Source organism: Pipistrellus hanaki (genome assembly GCF_964339955.1).
Source record: "Pipistrellus hanaki genome assembly, chromosome: 13".
NCBI classification, from domain to species: domain Eukaryota; kingdom Metazoa; phylum Chordata; class Mammalia; order Chiroptera; family Vespertilionidae; genus Pipistrellus; species Pipistrellus hanaki.
Genome location: NC_140515.1, coordinates 19,473,823 through 19,498,263, shown reverse-complemented (window position 1 = coordinate 19,498,263; position 24,441 = coordinate 19,473,823). Strand labels below are relative to the sequence as shown.

The following is a 24,441-nucleotide window of genomic DNA, read 5'->3' as shown; positions in this document are numbered from 1 at the left end:
AAAAAAGCCTAACAATATAGAAATGTATAAAGAAGAAGAAAAAGAATAACCTTAAATTTTGCTTATAAATTAATGTTTTATAGGCAATGATGGAGAGGGGCACTATGGTATTATTTTTGGATTATGATGGGGAGGGGTTTGGCACTAACCTAGAAGATACCACAGAGAAAAAGAATCACACTAAGTTGTCTTGAAATAAGACAGTTAAAGTATTTACACATGGAATATTATTAAGTTAGCCTTGAATGTTTCTTTGCTTTGTTAAGTTTAATTGCAGACTTTTTACTTCATAAAAATATATCTTTGTTGTTCCTTCTAAAAGTTTGTGTGATGTATTTGGGAAAACCCTTTATTTTAATGAAGTGAAACTGAGAAAAAAGAATCCTGACGTCTTAGCATTACTATCAGAAGAGAAAAAATAGGTTAATACTCAAGATAATTAGAACTCTGATGTTCTAGGATTTTTCCTTCCTTAAAATTTCCTTCTGACTAATGTAATGGTTAACATAAACTTATTGCTTTTATTTTATATAGACAAGGTCTTTACTGGGCGTATTTGAAGAAGATGCTACAGCTATTTCCAACTATATGAACCAGTTGTATCAAGCTATGCATCGGATTTATGATGCACAGGTAACAAAGCTAAGGCTGACTCCATGCTTTTGCAAAATGAATCCTGAAGCACAGAGAGTGTCTGTCTTGTTTACTGGTGCCTAGAGCTGACCTGGGCTCATAGTAATAAATACTTGTTAAATGGATGAATGAACATTATTTTGTATTACAGAGCTCATATTTCAATTACTAATGCATAGTTTGTAGTACTATAAAAGTTATGAAGATTGAAGCTTCTGTCCCTCCTCCCCAAACCCAGTAAGGGCTTATTGAAACTTAATAATAGTGACATTTACCTAAGATTTGACTGAAAACCCCATATTGTCACCCAAATTTTCCCTAGTCATGCTTTTAATCTTATGGAATACTTCCCTTTTTTTTTTTTTTTAAAAAAAAAAATATATTTTATTGATTTTTTTACAGAGAGGAAGAGAGAGGGATAGAAAGCTAGAAACATTGATGAGAGAGAATCATTGATCAGCTGCCTCCTGCACACCCCCTACTGGGGATATGCCCGCAACCAAGGTACATGCCCTTGACTGGAATCGAACCCGGGACCCTTCAGTCCCCAAGCCGACGCTCTATCCATTGAGCCAAACCGGTCTCGGCGGAATACTTCCCTTTTTCAACAAAGGATTTGAAAGTATTTTGCCTCTGTTTTGTTAATAGAAGGTAATAAAACTTAGATGTAGCTCTGGGGCATAGGAGATGAATTTAAGAAAATAGAAATGACTAGATTCTTTGGTTAAGTAGGAATAAGATTTGAGGCTTTGTTTATGAAATTTAATTATAAGCCTTAACAACAACCTGGGTTGTATAATAAACTTTCCTTGGGGTTAATTAAGTACTCATTTTTCCCCTTTCTAATTTTATCTTCTTTCTGGACTCATATTTTCATTATGTACTTAAAAGTTGTGACAGTTTTTATTTTATTTTCTTCTAGTTGGTCTCTCAAATCAGAAGACAGATTGATATATAAAGGAAATGTTATTTTTGATATATAAAGGAAATGTTATTTTTGTCATATTCATCACTGGAAAAAAAACCTTTAAACTAAAAAAGTATTTCTGTTGCTGTATTTTATGATTAGGTTGACCACATTTTGGTTTTACGTTATTAAATGCTTATCATGGACTAATATCAGTATCTAGAGAAAGGGATGATCAGTTTTCAATGTAGAATCTCTCAAGATTTTGCTAAGATATATACAGTTTACTCCTAACTTTAAAGCTTTAACAATATTTAACTTAATGCCTAGTTTTTATTAGTTATAAACAAGCATGCACCAGGAACACTGCTGGTGTATATTTTATGGTTTGAGTTTCCTTTTAGTACTTTAATGGTAGTTCTCTTTCCAGTGATTTAGTGAGGGGTTTAGAGAATATGTACGATATTTTATGTTAAGTGATAAATAAAAATGGTGTAGGTATCTTCAACTAAAATTTTTTGTTATCAATAATGTCACATTAATTTGAATTAATCTTTTTTATAGAATGAATTAAGTGCAGCAACTCACCTGACTTCAAAACTTTTAAAAGAATATGAAAAACAGGTACTGTATATAAAAGTTTTAAGCACATAATTTAAAATATGCAGTGATACCGTATCTATATAGTTAAGTAGAATTTCTCATCAATAATCAAACTTTTTAGAATTCACAGAAGTTAATTTTTATATGCCATTGAAATGCCTTTATAGCACTTGTATCTAATTTTAATGACTTAATGTTAGCTACAGAAATTATCTGATTGACTTCTCTTTTTACTGAAGCTTGCTTAGTTACATAAGTGGTTATTGGAGGAATTGGAGCTAAACACCAAATCTTTGAACTCCCCAAGTATGGTGCATTCCTATATACCATGTTAATTGGTTGTTTAGCAGCATTATAATTAATGTTTACTGTAACTATACTAATTTATTAAAATGATACATTTAGAGCTTATTCAAAGTTTAGAAGTTTTCGGAAGTTATTTAAAAATCTAAATTATAATGTCATTCACAAAAGACATACAGCATTGGTCCTTTACCGCATCTCTCTCACCTTTTAGCGTTTTCCATTGGGTGGTGATGATGAAGTGATGAGTTCTACTTTGCAACAGTTTTCAAAAGTTATAGATGAGGTAAGTGTTTATTTTATTTTGCTTGAATAAGTGGTTTTCTAATTAAGTTATTCAAGTTGTTTAGCTTTTATTTGGAACTGTCATGATTATATGAGTAAGTTTATTTAAAAAAGATTACTATTTAAAAAGGACCTTATTTCTTGGAGGCTGTCTTATAAAAGCAGTACTTTCTTTGCTTGATTAAAACAATTGTTTTCAAGGAATAAACATAGATATGTTCTCCCAGTCCATGTAACTAACATTCAGTGTTTCATTCATTGTCTTATCTGATGAACACAGGGAGAGAACAGGCGCTTTACGGTCTTTCTTTTTTTTGCCATCAGGCAACATTTTATCTCCACTCTAAATAGCCAACATCAACCCTTTATTTCTCAAACTAGTCTCAGAACAAATAACTAAAAAAAGATTGGCAGTGAGGAGGAGGAAAGATGGGGAGAGATGTTTGGAGAGCCCGTAAGTGTTCTCTACTAGTGCAGTGACAGCTCTTCTTTTCCCATGCACCGTTAGTCCTGTCTTTTCTAGTCCCTTAACTGGAAAATAATTTTTTTAAATACTTTAATCCATTATAGCAAAATATTGCCCTAGCAGATCAATATAAAGAAATATTTATAGGAAATGGAATTTTTTTTATTGTGGTAAAATATACATAAATAAAATTTACTACTGGTGACTTTTAGTACATTCACAGTGTTGTGCAACCATTAGCACTGATATTCTAGAACACTTTTATCATTATCCCAAAGGAGACCCTGTGCCCATGAAGCAGTCACTTCCTGCTCCTCACTCCCTCAGCTCCTGGCAATCATAAGTCTGCTTTCTGTTTGTTTGGATTTACCTATTTTAAACATTTTATGTAAATGGACTCAATATAATTTGTGTTGTCGTTCACTTAGCAAAATGTTTTTAAGGTTCATCCATGTTGTAGCATGTATCAGATTGCATTCCCCTCCCCCCTTTTTTTTTAATTAGTTTCAGAGAGGAAGAGAGAGAGAGAGAAACATCAATGATGAGAGAGAATCATTGGATGCCTCCTGCATGTCCCCTACTGGGGGAGATCAAGCCCACTACCTGGGCACATGCCCTTAGCCAGGTTGAATCTGGGATCCTTTAGTCCACAGGCGGACACTTTATCCACTGAGCCAAACTGGCTTGGGTCACATTTCTTTTTTTGCTATATAAAATGTTGTATGAATATTTTTAACATTTTATTTATCCATTTATCAGCTGATGGACATTTGGGTTGTTTTCCACCTTTTGGCTAATGCAATAGTATTGCTGTGAGCATTCATGAACAAGTGTTTTTGTTTTTTTTTTAAATATATTTTATTGATATTTTACAGAGAGGAAGAGAGAGAGACAGAGAGTTAGAAACATCGATGAGAGAGAATCATCGATCAGCTGCCGCTTGCACACCCCCCACTGGGGATGTGCCTGCAACCAAGGTACATGCCCTTGACCAGAATCGAATCCGGGACCTTTCAGTCCGCAGACCGACGCTCTATCCACTGAGCCAAACCGGTTTCAGCAGTTTTTTGTGTTTTTTTTTGAACACCAGTTTTCACTTCTTTTGGGCATATACCTGGTGTGGGATTGGTGGGTCATATGGTAATTTTGTGTTTAACTTTTTGAAAAATCACAGCTTTCCACAATATTACATTCCCATCAGTAATGTAGGAGGGTTCTAGTTTTTCCACATTGTCACCGACACCTGAGAATGTGTTATTTTTATTTACGTTTTATTGTAGCCATTGAAGTGGTGTGAAGTAGTCTCATCAGAGTTTTGACGTGCATTTTCCTGATGGCTGATGATACTGAGCATCTTTTCACGTGCCAATTGGCCATTTGTAAATCTTTGATGAAATGTCTGTCCAGATCTTCCCCCTTTTCTTAATTGGGTTGTTTCTTTTATTACTTAGTTTAAGGGCTTTTTTATTCAAGTTCCTTATTAGATACAACATTGGCAAATATTTTCTCCCATTCTGTGGATTGTCTTTTTAAAAAATGTATTTTTATTGGTTTCAGAGAGGAAGGGAGAGGGAGAGAGAAACATCATGATGAGAGAGAATCATGGATGGGCTGCCTACTGCACACCCCACCCTGGGGATCGAGCCCGCAAACCGGGCATGTGCCCTGACTGGGAATGGAACCGTGACCTCAGCCATGGAGCCACGCTGGCTGGGCACTGTTTTACTTTCTTGATAGTATTCTTTGGTATACAAAAATCTTAATTGTGATGAAATTTAATTTATGTATATTTTTTGTTGCTTATGCTTTTGGTTTCATATCTAAGAAATCATTGCCAAATCCAAGGTTATCCCATGTTTTCTTCTAAAAGTTTTAAATGAAATTTTTTGACTGTATATTTTATTACATAATTTTGTGTTCTCTTATTATCAAGATCTTTCACTAGATTTTGTTTAATTTACACAACACTGGTTAAATGTTTTTGTTACTTGGCCTTTTGGTTTTTCTTTTACTAGCTTAGCTCTTGTCATGCGGTACTTTCAACGCAGCTTGCTGATGCCATGATGTTCCCCATTACCCAGTTTAAAGAAAGAGATCTGAAAGGTATTGAAGTCAAGCTTATGTTTACTTTCATTAGCTATCAGAATATTAATGCCTGTAAAATGCATATTACTCTATATCTTAACCATTTCTGAATACAGCTATGCCACATTTACTTTAATTAGTCACTAACCACTTATAGGAGCTAATTAATACTAGGTGTTAAACTAGATTCTGGGGGATACTGATATGAATAAGATGTCACTTCTCTTGAGAAAGTCTAGAGAAGGACATAGGTAAACAGATAATTACAACAGTGTTGTGAAAGCTCAGAGGAGGGTGTCAGAAAGGCTTCACCAAGGATGTGACATGAGCATTGAGCTATGAAGAGGAGTTTGCCAGAAGAAAAGAGGCATTCTAGAGGGACTAGGAAAACAAAGGTGTGGGTTGTAGAAATACATGGCTTGTTTTGAGAATGATAAGAAGTTCAGTGTGGCTGCAATATTGAATGTGTTGGGCATGGCAGGAGACAAATCTAGAAGTAGATTAGTAGGGACTAGATTATGTAAAGATGTTCCACTTGTTTATAAGGAAAGTAAAGCGAATGAAGGTCTTTTAAGAAGGAGACATAATCCTTTTGTTTTTGGAGGGTAGAATAGAGTGAATTTGATGTCTAGGAGAATGGATTAGGAAGTTGTGAGAGTCCAGTGAGGTATGACCAAGACTTTAACTGAGACAGTGGCACAGGAGATGGAGGTGTGTTTATGGGCTGGAGTGGCAGGAGGTAGGTGGTACTGACACAGCTAGCAACCCATCACTTGGTTGTTTGTGGTAGATTTTGTCCCCATTTAAGCATTATTCAGTGATAATATGAGTTTTATAGAATTAGCTCCTCTTTCTCATAATTTACAATTTTAGAAAATTATATAGACCTATTTACAAGATAGGTAGATAGAATAAAACATTGAATTAATATATCAGTGGAAGGTAAAATATTTAAATTATAATGGAATAAAAACAAATGAATTTGCCAGGGCCGGTTTGGCTCAATGGATAGAGCGTCAGCTTGGGGACTGAAGGGTCCCGGGTTCGATTCCAGTCAAGGGCATGTACCTTGGTTGCGGGCATATCCCCAGTAGGGGGTGTGCAGGAGGCAGCTGATCGATGACTCTCTCTCATCGATGTTTCTAACTCTCTATCTCTCTCCCTTCCTCTCTGTACAAAATCAATAAAATATATTAAAAAAAAAAAAACACAAATGAATTTTAGACATGGAGTTAATATTTGTGGTGATAAATTCTCAAGAATGGTAATTCTAAGGTCAAGAAACAAATCTCTTTTCTCAGTCAAAGGGGACTGAATGTCATAATTTATTAATAAAATGTTCTTTACTTCTTATTCAACATTTGAACTTATTAGAGTCAGTATAAAAAATGAATTGTTAGATTCTGGTACAAAAACTATTTCTATATCTTAGAATTTACAGTGGTTTTACAATTTGTTCTTGTATCATATTACTAATTTGTGGCGAGTAGATTTTCTGGAGTTGTAATGTTGCTAATAATAATAAATGTTCTATAGGCTAGCTGAAATACAGAGTGGCATTGCCACTTTGAATGTCGAAGTATGAGATATTATTTGGAGTTTTAATTGTAGCTTAAATGGCAGTTACTATTTTCAAAATAAAATTTAAGATATTTCATAAATATGCTACACTGAAATTATTCTTGAACTTTTCCAGAAATATTGACATTAAAGGAAGTGTTTCAGATTGCTAGTAATGGTAAGCTCTTAATACTTTACAGTTATTTCTTGTTATGATGCATTTTTAAAATCAACACAAATCTGTGGCCAGATTCTATGCAATAATTGAAAAAAAAATGAACCTAGTTAAAAGTTTAAGTGAACATTATTTAAATCAGTGTTGTTATTTAAGTTATACTGTTTACCCTATAGAAAAATTTAATAAGAAATTAAATCAACTTTTGTGTCTAGCTATCCTCATAATATTAAAGAGTGATATAATATTTTCCCTGCCTTGTTTTCCTATACATCCCACGTTTTCTTTAATGAATGTTTGCTGTTTTTGTATTAAAAATATTTAAGTAAAATTTTAGTGGATTACAGTTTCCTTTGAATTAAATATTTTTACCAATTTAATAAGTAGAAACGTATTTTAGGGGAGTGGTTGGAAAACTCATTAATCAACAGAGCCAAATATTAACAGTACAACGATTGAAATTTCTTTTGAGAGCCAAATTTTTAAAACTTAAACTTCTTCTAATGCCACTTCTTCAAATTAAGCTTGCCCAGGCTGTGGTATTTTGTGGAAGAGCCACACTCAAGGGGCCAAAGAGCCTCATGTGGCTCACAAGCTGTGGTTTGCCAACTACTGCTTTAGGGGAAATTTGGATAGGGGAACATTTGTTGAAAGATGCACATCTGAAGCCATTTAAAACATAAGTTTTGCAAAGCATTATTTTGTTGTTAATAGTCATTTCTATTTTCCAGATCATGATGCTGCAATTCACAGATATAGCCGATTATCAAAAAAAAGAGAGAATGATAAGGTATGATACATATTTACTCTTTCAGAATTGCAATTAACAACTCTTTCATTAGGTGGTCTAGTTTTTCCTGTTTAAAATGCTATCTTTCTTGGGATGGAGGTGTCAATCAGGAAAAAAGGAGACGTGTAATACTTTAAAGTAGGGGTGTCAAACTCAATCAGAGAAGGGGCCAAAATCTAAAATCCAGCCTAAATCGCGGGCCGAATGGTTTACTGAACAGTCATAAACTGACAATGTCATAAACTGACAGCAGAGTGCGGTGCGGTGCAGTGCGGGCCACATTGCAAGGCCTGGCGGGCTGGATTTGGCCCACGGGCCTTGTGTTTGACACATGTGCTTTAAACAATAAAAAAAAAAAAATGCTGTCTTTAGTTTTGTACATTGTTTGCTAGCACATTCCCCACCACACACACATACACATAAAGAGCTCAGGTGGACATGTGCTTCCTTTGACACCTGGGAAGTAAAGGGTAGGAGGTAAAAATGTGGGAGTCATTGGAATATGGAATATTCTTTATATTTGATTTGGTATTCTCAGGAGAGCAGGAAGAGAGAAGAAGAACCTAGTATATAGTACTTTGTAGGTGCTCAGTAAATATTTGTTGTCTGAATACAAGAACTTAAGGGATCACACATTTTAAGTGTAGGTGAAGGGAAACAAGCAAGTACAAGAGAGGAGGGATAGTATGAAGGGAACCAGGAGGAGAGTGATATGTTGTGAACTGACAAAGTCAAAGACTAATGGCTAAGCTATCCTATCTGATAAAGAAGGAATATGCTAATTGACCCCCACACTGTTGCGAAGACGGTGTGCCCACTGCCAATAAGGAGGGAATATGCTAATTGACTGCCACACCCTCAAAGATGGCAGCGCTCACAGCCACAAGACGGGACCGCCCAGTCCCCTCAGCCCCGCCAGGGTGGCAGGCCTGTGGCTGCTCCGTTTATCTGCCTCTGGAATCTCACAGTCTCCACAGCCCCCCAGCCACCCAGGGCCAGCCCGAGGCACAGGCAAGCCTTGGACGGCAGTTCCCAGCCGACGCTTGAGGTACAGGCAAGCCTCAGATGGTGGTTGCCCAGCCGCCCAGAGCTGCCTGAGGCTCAGGTAACGAAGGCCAGCTGAGGCTAGCACTGCTGGCAGTGGCAGCAGCAGAGGTGTGATGGGGCATCACCTTTTGATCTCCGGGTTGCCTCCCGCCCCTGAGGACTACCGGACTGTGAGAGGGGGCAGGTCAGGCTGAGTGACCCCCTCTCCTATTCATGAATTTTCATGCACCGGGCCACTAGTTATCAAACAGTTAATTGTCTACCTTTCCTTTGTGTGGTATACTTTCTCTCACATGCTTAGTTTATTGTACCAATCTTAGTTATATGCAGAATTCTGCTTTTAATGTGCTTTAAAATGAAGTGGTTGGTAGTATAACAGGAAAACTATCTTAGCCAATATTTTGCAGGATTTCTATTGTAATATCTAAGAAAATAAGGAAGCAGTGCACAATTGCTGGTGATGTGCCTTTTTCCTTGGGTAGGCTCTTCTTCACAGCCACTATTAAAGATAAATTAAAATTAAATAAATAATAGTATTTTTAATTTTTTCACTTAAAGGCAAAGTATGAAGTAACAGAAGATGTCTACACATCCAGGAAAAAACAACACCAGACCATGATGCATTATTTTTGTGCATTAAATACTCTTCAGTACAAGAAGAAAATAGCATTGTTAGAACCTCTACTTGGATACATGCAAGCTCAGGTGAATTCTACACTGTGTTTTGGATTATAACTGCCCTAAAAACTTCATACTAAGTATGTTAGTGATGTTAAATATAAGGATGTTACATTGCAAACTACAAAGTACAATTTTGTGCCTATGTTTTAAAAAAAGCAATTTAAAATTGTCATCAGAATGTTATTTTAAGGAAGTTAGGGAGAATGGTTTTCCTTGCAGATGAAGATTTCAAATATTTTATGGTAAATGAAACCACTTACCTTGTATGTAGATCTTGTTCATCACAATTGACAGGGAACTGAAAGCTAAGTGAATTGTGTAGTTACACCTATTGCTGGAGCCTCCAGTCATTCTTGCTTCATAATAGATCTGAAAGAAAAGTTTGAGTTTGCTTCAAGTTGCTTGTATACTTCCTGAGTTAAAAATATTAAGAACTTCAAAGTGTCCCGAGAGGTAAGCATCAGGAAGGGGCTAGAAAATTAAATCTGGGTAATATGAGATGGCAGCCTCCTATTTCTTCAAGTATGAATATTATTATTCCTCAGATACAAATCATTTTAATCTTTGTATTAAACATGAAATAGTTTATCAATATGACTTACCTGAAATGTCTTAAAATTTATTTTCCAATTTAAAAAATTGCTTACCATATGGATGTATCTATAATAATAAAAGCATAATATGCTAATTAGACCAGATTCTGGATGAAGCCAGGGCGGTGAGGGTCGAGGCAAGCTGCTGTGGCTGCTAGGTCCCAGCCCCTTGCATGAATTTCGTGCATCGGGCCTCTAGTTAATATATGAAAGAACGAACAGTGAAATTTAAGTTTACTTCTTCAGTGGTTTTGTGCCCAGTAGAAGTCATTGTAAACTACAATCAGTCTTTACACAGATCAAATAATCCTTTGTATTTACTTATTATGCATCTTAGAACTTAATTATATGATTTATTTAAGTATTTTGTTTGTGTATGTGGGTATTTCTGTTGTTCACCCTCCCACTCTCACACCCTGTTGCCTCAGATAAGTTTCTTTAAGATGGGTTCTGAAAATCTCAATGAACAACTGGAAGAATTCTTAACTAATATTGGAACAAGTGTACAGAAGTAAGTATTTTCTTCCTTAAAATTGAAAATGAAGTTATGTGAATGATAAGTTAACAGCTAAATGTCATAATCTAAGAATATTTACCATTTAATTTCCTGCCATGAGAGTGTTTCTTGCATGACTCCTGGACACTTCTTTTTTCATCATCTTTTACACAGAATCTGAACTCTGAATTTCATAATAGTATCAAATCTGCTATTTAATTGATTCTAAACTAAGTTTTATGTCTGAATATAACAGACCCATGATAATAATTATTCATAGTGAGTTATCTTCACGGTTACCTGAATTGTGGTGGATAGATGGGAGATCACTAAATAAATCTTGTTTTTCAAGCTATGCAAACTTAGAGAAAGCAGCTCTAATAAGGTTCCACAGTTTGAGCAGTGATGTGGTCAGTCTGAGGTAGAGAGGGAGATAAAAATGTTTTAAAGGCACAGGACAGAGCAGTTTGAAAATTCCTCTGGAATTAGGCATTGAATGTGGCTTCATTAAGTTTTTGAATTTAGTATTGTTTCCAAAATATCTGTTTTAAATAAAATGTAAAGCTGTTTTATAACATGTTCATGTTACTTTACCCATACCACTGTTGCTCTCTTTAAGAAAATATATATAAAACAAATTACAGATAAATGTGATTGAGAAAGGAATACTTTGTTGTGGTTGGTAGTGAATAACCTGTTTTCTGTGCTAGTGTTCGCAGGGAGATGGACAGTGATGTAGAGACCATGCAGCAGACAATAGAGGATTTGGAAATAGCCAGTGACCCTTTATATGTGCCTGACCCTGATCCCATGAAATTTCCTGTTAACCGCAACTTAACCCGAAAGGCCGGATACCTTAATGCTAGGAAGTAAGAAAACTTGTTCTTTTCTTATATTGTGTATCATTTAAGTTAGTAGCAAGCAAATATATAATTGATATTGTCTGCCAAATTGTTTTGATTTCACTAAAGGTTTGATCTTTTTAGTTAGTGATATTAGTATTTAGTGGAACTTTTTGACCTATGGGGGTCAAAATTAACTAGATATTTGTTGAATAATTTAGAATTATCCAAAAGTTAAACCAATTTGAGTTTAAATCTAGCATAATGTGAATGCTATAAAATGTTATTTATCATACTTTAAAAATGTATGTAATTATATCATCAGGTCAAATTTTAGTTTTTACCTGAAGATAAGATAAAGCAAGTTAAACCTAGGAGTAAAATAATTTCTTTTGAGTTTTGTTTTGAAAAGTTGAACTATATTTTTAAAGCATCATTATAGCAGTTTCAATTTAATAATTTCCAGCCTTGTTTTGGATATATATGTACACACCCACGCACATAAGTGGTCAGCATACATGAATTTATTTTAGAAACTGAAAAACAGATATATTTTTTAGGAGCTTTGGTGCCTTTTGGCAAGCTGGTTCTTTGTGGTGTGCTTTTTCTTGTGTCTGACTTATGATGAGATTTCATGTGTGTTGTAATTAAAGAGTGAATGTACTTTTTTCATTTAGTAAAACAGGCTTGGTGTCATCTACCTGGGACAGACAGTTTTACTTCACTCAGGGTGGAAACTTAATGAGTCAGGCCCGTGGGGACGTAGCAGGAGGCTTGGCCATGGACATAGACAACTGTTCAGTAATGGCTGTGGACTGTGAAGACAGGCGGTACTGTTTTCAGATCACCTCTTTTGATGGAAAAAAGTTAGTATTTTTCCTACTACTAATAAAGTATGTAATATTTTAAATTACTGAAATGTAGGATAATTTCTGTTCATTCAGACATTTTATAGATATTTTAGGCTTGTTATATATCCAGGTAATTTTCTTATAGAAATGAGTTGAATTGTCCTTTCTGACCTGGTTAAATGATGTCTAGTATTTTAAGGTTACTAAAGTGAAGTCATATGGTAAAGACCTGTGATTCCCTGCTGAGACCAGTCACTGAAAATCCTGCGAGGTGGGGAAGGCAGCACAAGTTAGCGGAAAGAGCCCCAACCTTAGAATCAGAAAGTTCAAATTCTGGACCCACTACTTAGTGTGTGATCTTAGACAAGTTACATAACCTCTCTGAGCTTCATTTTTGTACATGTAAGATTTGGGGAGGTCATAATCCCTATTTTCTAAATTGTTAACGAAAAATTGAGATCTAACATATATAATGTGTCTAGCATGTATTAGGTGCTAGCAATAATAAATATTTCTAGCCCTCGCCAGTTTGGCTCAGTGGATAGAGTGTTGGCCTGCGGACCAAAGGGTCCCTGGTTTGATTCCAGTCAAGGGCCCTGGTCCAGGCTCATGTAGGAGACAACCAATCAACGTGTTTCTCTTACATCGATGTTTCTCTGTCTTTAGCTCTCTTCCACTCTCCCTAAAAATCAGTGGAAAAATATCCTCAGGTGAGGATTAATAAAAAAATTATTTTATTTCAAGTAAATAAATATTTCTGATAAAATTACTTAGTCCATTAATGGTTATATGCCATTTAAAAATTTTCTATTATCTTTGTATTAAATGAGAATCTGTAGAACAATTTTTTGAAAAGCATAGAAAAATATAAAAAGGAGTATGGAAAAAAAGCTATGATCTTACTAACAGAGCAACAATTAACTTTTTAGTCTGTTGCCTTACAATTTTTATTTTTTAATTATAGTTTTTAAATAGTTGAGGAAATACTGCATATATAATTTGAACCTGCAGTCACTTATTAAAAGCCATTTTATAATGGCTACATTATAATCTACATAAGGATATATGCCATAATTTATAAAATTTTTTAATAATAGATGCTTACGTTATCTGCAAATTTTTCCTACTTAATTAAGTTGCTTTTGATCTTCCTTATTATTTAGAGCAACTCTGGGTGCCCTGAAAATCAATTCTCTCCCCTCCCCCCCCCCCCATATTTACTAGTATGTATAGTAAAATGTTACAGCTCAAAATGGTTATTTAATTTAATATTCCTTCTATAAATATATAATGAATGCCAATTACTATGTATCAGTTATCATGGTAGATGTTGGGAGTCCCTGTATTCATTTGTCAAAATTGTCAGACTGTTAATAATTCACTACATGTACTTACCTTTTTGTATTTTCGTGTTTTTTTTTGCTAATGCTTAATATGATTTTCCATTTCACAGTCCTGGTTTGATTCAAGATTAGTAAAAAATATTTTTTTCTCTAGCTCTTAAAACAGCATCTATAGAAAAGCTAAATATCCTTATGTTACTAATTAATATATTGCAAAATTTTATTTAACCATATTCAATGAGAAATAATAATGAAGTAAAATTAATGTTTTATATTAGGGTGGTTATTTATATTTGACAGATGTGTGTCAGAAGGTTGAAATGGATTCTTAGTTGCAGTGCACCTTTGCTATAGGCTGTCTTCTGAAAACTAGCACCTGTTTCTTTTTTGGCACATTTGGCATAGATAGCCAAAGCTAAGAGTTGCTAAAATCTGAGTCCTGGTGCTTCTGGTGGTCTCTTTTTTCCTAAGACGTTGACTATGTGGGGTTTTCTTTTTGTTTGTGTGTGGTTTTTCATACTGATGGATTTTATACGTACCTTTTAAAATAAAAAATTAAAGTACTGTTAAAAGTACTTTAAAAGAAGTTGAGGGTCCAATTTCTTTTTTTTTCTTTCAGATCTTCAATTTTGCAAGCAGAGAGTAAAAAAGACCATGAAGAGGTAAAATTTTATGTAGTTAATTTCTTTAGCGACATCAAGGTATTTTGCTGATGACAGAACATTAATATGTTCATTATAGAAGTTTGAAAAATTTGGGTTAATTAAAAGTATCTTTTTAATAGAAGCTTATCCTTAAAAAACATTCTTAAATTTCACAAAGAATTTATAGTTGGACCTCTGAGGAGATCATCTCTCTACTCTTTTTAAAGGCTACAATTCAGAAGTGACCTTGTGACTGTTGCTTTCTGACAGGCTGTTAGTATCATGAGGTGACAAACCTCTCACCAACCCTCTAAGATAGTAATTGCTGCATTAAGAATATATAGTGGCAGCAGATTGGCATGGGAGGAAGCAACTAAAGCTTAAACCTTTAGAAAAATGAAAGATAGAAAGTGAAAATTTGGAGTATCTATTTTTCCTCATAAGTATTTTATTTTTGGCTCAATTTTTACTTGTAGTACACAAAATATGGAAGGTAAGTTATTATTAAGAACTGATACTTTAAAAACTTTGTCTTGAGAAATATTCTTCAATGAAATGTATTATAGGTTGATTTTGAGCCATGTTATCTGCTATTATAATTGTTTTGGTGAAAGACAAGGTTACCGATTATGGAAAGGTTATGTTTATTTACTTCTGGTGGAAAAGAATAGCTATTAAAACTTGGCTTTTGATCTCTGAGGAACACAGACAAATGTCTGTAGCATTTACCAAAGAGAATATTAGTTTAGTTTAGTGAGGCTCATCAAGCACTGCAATTCTCAAGAGTGAAGCAGAAGGTGTGAAGCAGAGAGTTTTCTCTGTTAATTTTTTATAAACCTGAAAGAAAGGAAGTATGTAAAATCTATTCACCAGGAATATATTTAGCTCCTAACTTTTTTGCTTTGGTATTAATAATGAGATCTGAGTCCAGGTTGTCTTGTTTAGTAGGGATTAAAGGGGAAGTAATATAAAAAGATATAGATTACTAAATTATAACTTCACATGATTACTATATTTTTTAATTTCCTTGTATGAAATTTGGCATTTAAAAAATAATCTGTTCAATATTCTGTTATTTATATCCTCAAATACTATACATATATTAATACATGCTTATGTATATAGGAAGGTATTTATCTTATAAGAAAGATTATGTGTTACTTCTAATGAAATTTATATTTACTTCAAATATTGAACATTCTCTTTTAGAAGAGAAGCACTGTAGAAAAAATATTAATCATATTCTTTTATTTTTTCCTCTTACAGTGGATCTGTACAATAAACAATATATCTAAACAAATATATTTAAGTGAAAATCCAGAGGTAATATTTTTATTTTATCATATCTAGATCTGGCAAAATTAAATAATTATGTGGCTAATATAACTTTTATTAATTAAGTCATAATTCTCAAGTTCTATAATCTTTTAATTTGCATTTGATTGGATAGCTTTAATGTATCATAAGTATCTGGTATTCCTGAACAATAAATTATTTCAAAGGTACTTAAATCAGCCAATAAACATATTTAGTGGCCCCTGACCTTGTGTTTAGTGCTGTATTGTCACCATGAGAAGGGGGATGGAGAAGAAAAACAAGCCATGGCATCTGTCTTCCAGGAGCTTGTGTGTATGGGAAGACAAAACTAATACTGTAACATTTCAAAATAAACAGAAATTGAAAACATACTGTGATGACTGAAAGCTTAATATTTAAGAATGCTAAGATCAGTGGGGACTTTATTTATTTATTTATTTATTTATTTATTTATTTATTTTTAAAAAATATATTTTATTGATTTTTGTACAGAAAGGAAGGGAGAGAGATAGAGAGTTAGAAACATCGATGAGAGAGAGTCATAGATCAGCTGCCTCTTGCACACCTCCTACTGGGGATATGCCCGCAACTAAGGTACATGCCCTTGACCGGAATCGAACCCGGGACCTTTCAGTCCCCAAGCCGACGCTCTATCCATTGAGCCAAACCGGTTTCGGCTCAGTGTGGACTTTAGAGAAAACTGTGGAGATGATGGAAACTTGCACTGGGTAGGACTGATCCATGTTTTGTGGAAAAGAGAAGACATGTAGATAAGAGAACAGAAACAAAAGCACAAATGTGGATTTGCTATGAATCTAGCTGTGTAACTGGCTTTGAAGGTTACCATTGGGGAATAATAGAAAACGGAAATGTGTGTACAAATCAGTAGGTCTTGGGTGAGGTAGCCTGGACTCTTAATTTTGCCAATTATACTTCAACTAGCAAGGGTATCAAACGAGAAAAACTCAGCAGTGCAGACATAGCCATAGTTAGAATCCACACATGCCGTGCAGGCAGAGCCCAGGTGTACAGAGCACTCTGGAAGGAGCCAAGTGGATCCATATTGCAGTATAGTTGGGAAAAGACTTGGCTTCGGACAGGAGCTGCCTGGCCTCTGCCAGTCTTGGTGGGCCCAGCTGTGCTGTGAACCTGGGCGCCTCCCGGGGCTGGGTGGAGGCTAATGATTGCAGTTGAGGCAGAGGGAGGACTAATTTCTCTAGAAAGTCCTCACCCTCTAGGTCTTAAGCGGTTGGTGTAGTGGATGATTCGATGGGAGTGTCTGGGGATATGTAAAGTCCATCTTCATAAATCAGATATGAACTGAGGAAAGACAAAAAAGAAATAATGAATAATAGAAACAGGTAAAAAGAGCCGAAACCGATTTGGCTCAGTGGTAGAGCATCGGTCTGCGGACTGAAAGGTCCCGGGTTCGATTCCGGTCAAGGGCATGTACACTGATTGCGGGCACATCCCCGGTGGGGGGTGTGCAAGAGGCAGCTGGTCGAGGTTTCTCTCTCATCGACGTTTCTAGCTCTCTATTCCTCTCTCCTCCTCTCTGTAAAAAATAAATAAAATATATTAAAAAACAAAACAAAACAGGTAAAAAGAAATTGACTGGACTAGTTAGCATTGGGACTGATTAATGGATGGAGGAGAGAAAGATGACTTCCAGGTGTTAAGCCAAAGTGAAGGGAAAATTTTAGAAGAGTTCTGTTTTGTTTTGTTTTGAATTATAATGGCTTAGAGGTGCCCTCTAACACATATGATTTAGATGCCTAGGGAAAAGTTTTGAACCAAATAAACAAAATCTCAGACCTCTAAAATTTCTGAGAGTTTTATAATCTTATGAGTTTAAGAAATCAGTGCTCACTGTAGAAAAATCTTTGCTTTTAGTAACTTCTCCTGTTATGTTACTTGAGCAACAAAAAATTAGAATGCAAATTAGATGAATTGTAATACCTCCGCAATACATTGAGAATACAATGTTTGGACTTGAAAATTTCAGGCTAATTGTACTTTACTATCAGTGATTAGAACTTAAGTTTTAATTAATATTTTCTAGATTACCCAGAATTATTTTATCTATATTAGTGAGAGAAGAAATTTTGATCATTTTGTGGCATTATCTTAGTATTTTTGCTAACTATAAGACACAGAAATGTAAAAATATATGTAAATGCCATTTTATTTAGCTAGTGGTTTGATTGTTTTTAATATATATTTTATTAATTTTCCACAGAGAGGAAGGGAGAAGGATAGAGAGCTAGAAACGTCGATGAGAGAGAAACATCGACCAGCTGCCTCTTGCACACCCCCTACCGGGGATGTGCCCGCAGCCTACGTACATGCCCCTGACCGGAATCGAACCTGGGACCTTTCAGTCCGCAGACCTACGCTTTACCACTGAGCCAAACCGGTTTCGGCTTAGCTAGTGTTTTAAATAAAAGAGAAAATTTACAAATATTTCTTATGGAAAGCCTTCTTGCTTTCAGTTTTTGGTCTGAAAATTATACATGATAATTTTATAAATTAATAAATGTATAGATATTTCTGAGCATAAATGTATTCTGGGAAAATTATGAAAACTTCAGCATCATAGTTATAATTTTATATTTTGTGACTATTTCCTACTTTCTAAATTTCTTTATTTAGCGAATGTATTGAGTGTCCAGTATGGCACACTGTTCTAGGTGCTAGCAATACACTTAGTCAAAAAAATCTCATAGTTAAAAACATAAAAAAAACTAAACACCCAATATTTCCTGACCTATATATAGGAGGCAAAAAATCAGATTCACTTCCCCTACATTTATAGGAAGTAAGAAAAAACAAGTTATAATGCTACAAAGTTAATCATGTATCTTAATATTAAGACAAGTACATGGAACTACTTTATTAACTACAATTTACATTTTACGTGTATCTCAGTTGAAAGAGTTATATTCAAACTGTGGTTTTCTTGCTTTACTAATGTTAGTCTTTTTTTTTTTTTTTTTTTTTAAGGAAACTGCTGCACGAGTAAATCAGTCAGCTTTGGAAGCTGTCACTCCTTCCCCATCTTTCCAGCAGAGACACGAGAGCCTGCGGCCAGTGGGGTGAGTTACAGACTGTGGGTTATTTAGAGAACCACATGGGGTATTGAAAGGGATAGTGAACATTTTGTTTATAGCAGTGCTGCTTAGATTAGTATGAAATAGTTACCAAATAAAATGGAAATTGTATTTTCAAATTGGTAAAGTTACCAGCCAAGAGTGCTAAATAAAATGATTCCAAATTTTCTTTGTGTTTATCTCTAGATTGAGGTGATTTATGTTGTGTGTTTTTTTTTTAAAATATATTTTATTGATTTTTTACAGAGAGGAAGAGAGAGGGATAGAGAGTTAGAAACATCGATGAGAGAGAATCATCGATCATCTGCCTCCTGCACACCCCCTACTGGGTGTGCATTATTTTCTTGCATTATTACGTATGCCTTGAGAAATACAGGTTTAAAACTAGAAACTATTGAAATATACATGCAACCAATGTACATGCCCTTGACCGGAATCGAACCCGGGACCTTTCAGTCCCCAAGCTGACGCTCTATCCATTGAGCCAAACCGGTCTCGGTGAGGTGATTTTTGTTTTTGAACTTAATAAAAGAAGTCTATTATTAAATAAGTAGCTATGATTTGGGATTGTGTCTATTAAAATTTGTTCTATCCTTCTCATTGACTTACAAAGTTGTATTTTCTTCTCTCATAGTTTAAGTGTTCAGTTTCTAAAAGAGAAAACTAAGTATGCCTTGTTTTCTTTTGTGCTTAGACAATCTCGACCATCGACAGCTCGAACCAGCAGTTCAGGATCCTTAGGATCTGAGTCCACAAATCTGGCTGCCCTCTCTCTTGATTCTCTCGTTGCCCCAGACACTCCAATACAGTTTGACATAATTTCTCCTGTGTGTGAAGATCAGCCTGGGCAGGGCAAAGCCTCTGGCCAGGGAGGCAGGTGGGTGATGGCCTCTCAGGGATATCGTGCTATGGTCTGCGAAGTTTATGATCTCATTTCTTTTTTTTACATGTCACGTGCATTAGCTACATTGTACCTTAATTACCTAAAATCATTTTTTAAAAATATATTTTATTGATTTTTTTACAGAGAGTAAGGGAGAGAGATAGAGAGCTAGAAACGTCAATGAGAGAAACATCAACCGACTGCCTCTTGCACACCCCCTACCGGGGATGTGCCCGCAACCAACATACATACCCCTGACCGGAATCGAACCTGGGACCTTTCAGTCCGCAGACCGAGGCTCTACCATTGAGCCAAACCGGTTTTGGCACTAAAATCATTTTGATAATTAGAGAAGAATCATGGCAGATTTTTCTCTTTGTTTTCTGCCTTAGATAAATGAGTTAAGGTAATTTAATATTTAAAAATATTTAATTCTGAATTGCTTATTAGATCTTCATAGTATTTGCTATTAAAATTGCAGGAGAAAGCTGACAATCTTATCTTTAGGTCATGACAATATCTTTAAAATTCTTGAGAGTGATACATATGCTATAGATTAGAAAATATTCTGTATCAGAATAAGAGATCTCCTGGAAGGTACTAAATCATTATCATACTATGAATTATAAATGAGCCATTTTTTGTTTATATAATGAGAAATATCTTTGTCAAAGCATTGAAAGTTTTCTTTGGCTATGGATGGAAGGAAACATGACTTAAGGCAAATTACTTATTTAGCAGATTAGACACCTAATACATTGATAATATATTAATTTGGGTATACATGGCTGTGATCAAGAAAAAGTAATTTAAATTTGATCACAGAAATATACTTAGCATCTGATATAATAGGTCAATCAGACATGTATTAGGGAGATAATTTTATGTTAACTTCATGCCAATGCTATTTTGGAACCACTTAGCTCTTTGTTTGCTTACAAAACTTACTTTGAATTGTACTTTTCTTCCTTCATGTGGGTGAGCAGGAGCAAACACACTAAGGAGGAAGGTAGCTTCCATCTTTAGGTAGCTTTTCTTGCATTATTACGTATGCCTTGAGAAATACAGGTTTAAAACTAGAAACTATTGAAATTATCAGAGTCAACTTGTGACATATACATAGATAACCTAAAAAGAGGTTTTTACCATCCCAGGAAATGTCTGGCATTTTTCTCAAGTAGCTAAAATTGAAGCTAAATCAACTGTTTCTCTGTCCTAGTTTTTTTTAAATACATGAACTTTTGCAACATGGTTTATCATGGTGTGTGTGTGTGTCTGTCTGAACTTCCAATCCATCCACATTTTCTAAAATGCAGCAATGCTTGAGTTGAGCCTATTAACTGAATCTGAGGCTTGGGCCTTCATCAGACTAACTTGGTCATCAGTAGTGTTCCTTAACAGGATGGGTTATTTTAGAATTTTATTTCAAATGTATGTACAAGGTTTTGTGATTTACTTTTTAACTCTGGTTTCAGTGATTGATAATCCTTCCATGTGGCTCACTGTAACTGTTGATTCATAATTTAAAAAAAATTTTGCAGGCGTACAAATCCATTTGGAGAATCTGGAGGAGGCACAAAATCTGAAACTGAAGGTAAAACAGATGTGCAATATTTTTATAATTTAGAAATTCTAAACAGTAAACTGAATAATTTGTTGTTTATTTGTTTTGCTGTATGCTATTTTAATGGTATTTTATTTCACAATTTTTTCTTTTTTCTCAACTTACACTTACAGCAACAGAACTTAATTGGACTTAAGATTTTGTTATCACAAAAAATTATAAAATATTATACTTTTTACCTTACAAATGACTAAATGTATAAGTTGTCTTTTAAGCTTTTCCAGTAGATATTTTCTTCTGGTACTGGAGCATAACTTTTTTATTCCTTTTTCTAGTAGCTTTTTATTTTTATTTAATTTCAAACTTGCAGAAAAGAATAACATAGGAATTCTTTTTAGCCATAGCCACCAATTAATTGTTGAAACATAATCTTTGCTATTTGAATTTAACACCTTAAACTCTCCTGTAACTTGAACACTATAGTTAGGAGCTAGATTGAAATTTTCACTGGAAAATCTAAAATGAGGCAGTGTATTTTAATTTAGGTAAAGAAATGTGGGGTTTTAAAAATACATAATATACCTTGTTCTGTTGTAGATTCTATTCTTCATCAGTTATTTATTGTCCGATTCCTTGGTTCTATGGAGGTGAAATCAGATAACAATCCAGATGTTGTTTATGAAACAATGCGCCAAATCTTAGCTGCCCGGGCCATCCATAACATCTTTCGTATGACAGAATCACATTTATTAGTCACTTGTGATTGTTTAAAGTAAGTAGTAACCTCTCCCTCAAAAAAACTGTAGGAAAAATGTATATATAACTCCAGCCTAATAAAATTTGTTCAAATTTTTAATTATTATTATAGGTTAATTGATCCACAGACACAAGTAACAAGGCTCACGGTAAGTTCTCCATGTTTAAAGCGTTAAGTCTCTTTGAGCATAAATACACCTTTAACATCTTTATAACAATCCTGATTCTATATATTCAGATATGGTAGTATCAACTACAATTGGTCTTTAAAAGGCTGTTATAATTAAGTCATTGAGTATCTCTCCTAAAATGTTACAATTGGATGTTCCATGTAACTTAAAAGAATCAGTGCGATTTGATGTGATATGTAGTGTTTATCTGTATCTACGGAGTATATATCACTAAAGAAACGAATGGTAGGATTGTCCCTGCCAGGTAGCTCAGTTGGTCAGAGCATCGTCCCAATAAGTTAAGGTTGCAGGTTCTGTCCCCGGTCAGAGCACGTACAAAGAAGCAACCAATATACAAGAATGTATAAACTAGGAACAACAAAATTGATGATTCTTTCTCCCCTCCCCATCGCTCTCCCTCTTTCTCATAAACCAGTAAGTTTTGTTTTGTTTTTTATTTAAAAGAAGAAAATAATAATAGGAATTAAAAGGGGAACATGATTGAGTTTATTTTACAATTAGTTATTTTGAAATAGTTGTATGTGCTTCTTTGTAATCATTTCACAATATAAACCACTTTTGTTATTGGATTTGACTTTGTAAAATGTGTTAATGACTAATAAAACAAATTCAGTATTGAACAGCCTCTTATTCTGCCTGGAAAGCCAAACCAAATAGGATATTATTCGTTCTTAGATTTCCGTTCTGTTAAGAAAAAAAAAGGGGGGGGGGCTTTAATATTTTATTTAGGATATTTTTATAGCAGCCTAAGTTTGTGATACGTAAGAGTGCTATTATAGCCCAGCCGGCGTGGCTTCAGTGGTTGAGCATCAATCTATGAATCAGGAGGTCACATACCTGGGTTGCGGGCTCGATCCTTAGTGTAGGGTATGCAGGGGGAATCTCTCATTGTTGATATTTCTCTCTCCCTCTCACCTTTCCTCTGAAATCAATAAAAATATTTTTAAAGAAAATTAAAAAAAAAAAAAGAGTACTATTGTAATGGCTTGAAAAATCTCATGTTTGCCTCTGATGTTTTCTGTGGCAGTTTCCATTACCTAGTGTAGTTTTATATGCTACACACCAGGAAAATAAGAGGCTTTTTGGATTTGTTCTTCGGACATCTGGAGGGAGAAGTGAAAGTCATCTGTCATCCGTCTGCTATATATTTGAATCAAACAACGAGGGGGAAAAGGTACCTGACTTTTCAAAATGTGTGTCTGTTGTGAAATGCATATCATAATTAAAGTCCTTAGTAACATTTCTGGAAAACTCAGACTGCCTAGTTCAGCTGAGTTGCTTGACCAAAGCCTGTTGCTCTGAAGAGAGCTGAGGGGATATATTGGGCCTTCTTAGTTTTTTAGACCTCTGTCTTTCTAGCCTTGGTAGCTGGTGCGATCTTCTGACCTCATTGATTTATCCTAGGAATGCAATAATTTAGATAACCAGCTATTTTTTTCAGATGCCTTCAGCTTAGAGTAGCATCAACAACTGCTTACTTTATTCTTTGCAGTCCTTACTATTTCAGTAATGAATTTGAGATAATAAGTGCATTATGTTAAAAAGGTGACAGCCAATAGTTGAAACAAACAGACTGAAGAAAATACACAAAGTCTTGGTTTGGGGCTTGGAACATTCTTAAATCAGTTTTTTTATTTATTTTTTATTTTTTTTAAGCAGTGTATTATAATGAGTTATAAAACTAGATACATTTGCCATTTGGATAATTGAAATTATTAATTTGATAGAACTGCTTAACTTTTTTTTCTATTTTTCCCCCTTTTAGATTTGTGATTCTGTTGGACTGGCAAAACAGATAGCTTTACATGCGGAACTGGTAAGAATCCAAGACACTTAATTATCCAAGAATGTTAATTAATGTAAGGCAAAATTTTTCATAATGACAAATAAAATAATTTTAACATTGGATACTATTGCTGATTTGGTATTTAGAATTTGGGTAAATGGCTAACATAGCATGTAAATTTTTGGTGTGTTTTCTCATATAAATGCAGAAAATAATTTGAAAAGTTACAAAGAATATTAATTGAAAAGTCTAAAATTTAAAGTTATTTCATACTTAATTCATTAGTTGTATTCATCTGTTCTTCAGGATCGTAGGGCATCAGAAAAACAAAAAGAAATAGAGAGAGTAAAAGAGAAGCAACAGAAAGAACTCAGTAAACAAAAACAAATTGAAAAGGTATGCAGTTCTAATATCTGGATCTTCTCTGATGTGATTTTTGTAAAGAGTTTCCTTAATTCAGCACTGACTTCATTCCAAATGAAGGTCTATTTCTGCTTGCTCAGCCACTTCATAACCAGAGGACTCATAGC

At 34.5% G+C, this 24,441-nt stretch overlaps 1 protein-coding gene across 2 annotated transcripts in view; it reads left to right on the top strand.

Moving 5' to 3' along the window:
* APPL1 (adaptor protein, phosphotyrosine interacting with PH domain and leucine zipper 1) overlaps positions 1-24,441 on the top strand; it is a 34,869-nt gene that overhangs the window by 5,825 nt on the left and 4,603 nt on the right. Inside the window, exons 2-21 of one of the 2 annotated variants that reach the window (XM_084903055.1) lie at positions 535-633; positions 2,105-2,164; positions 2,661-2,732; positions 5,213-5,300; positions 6,979-7,020; positions 7,749-7,807; positions 9,413-9,559; positions 10,557-10,639; positions 11,335-11,493; positions 12,144-12,332; positions 14,280-14,322; positions 15,571-15,627; positions 18,625-18,716; positions 19,426-19,608; positions 21,156-21,208; positions 21,776-21,950; positions 22,047-22,083; positions 23,153-23,299; positions 23,891-23,941; positions 24,218-24,307. In XM_084903055.1, the coding sequence (XP_084759181.1) occupies positions 535-633; positions 2,105-2,164; positions 2,661-2,732; positions 5,213-5,300; positions 6,979-7,020; positions 7,749-7,807; positions 9,413-9,559; positions 10,557-10,639; positions 11,335-11,493; positions 12,144-12,332; positions 14,280-14,322; positions 15,571-15,627; positions 18,625-18,716; positions 19,426-19,608; positions 21,156-21,208; positions 21,776-21,950; positions 22,047-22,083; positions 23,153-23,299; positions 23,891-23,941; positions 24,218-24,307 (1,926 nt within the window). The remainder of the gene's footprint in view (positions 1-534; positions 634-2,104; positions 2,165-2,660; positions 2,733-5,212; positions 5,301-6,978; positions 7,021-7,748; positions 7,808-9,412; positions 9,560-10,556; positions 10,640-11,334; positions 11,494-12,143; positions 12,333-14,279; positions 14,323-15,570; positions 15,628-18,624; positions 18,717-19,425; positions 19,609-21,155; positions 21,209-21,775; positions 21,951-22,046; positions 22,084-23,152; positions 23,300-23,890; positions 23,942-24,217; positions 24,308-24,441) is intronic. The other variant, XM_084903056.1, reaches the window with a different exon arrangement.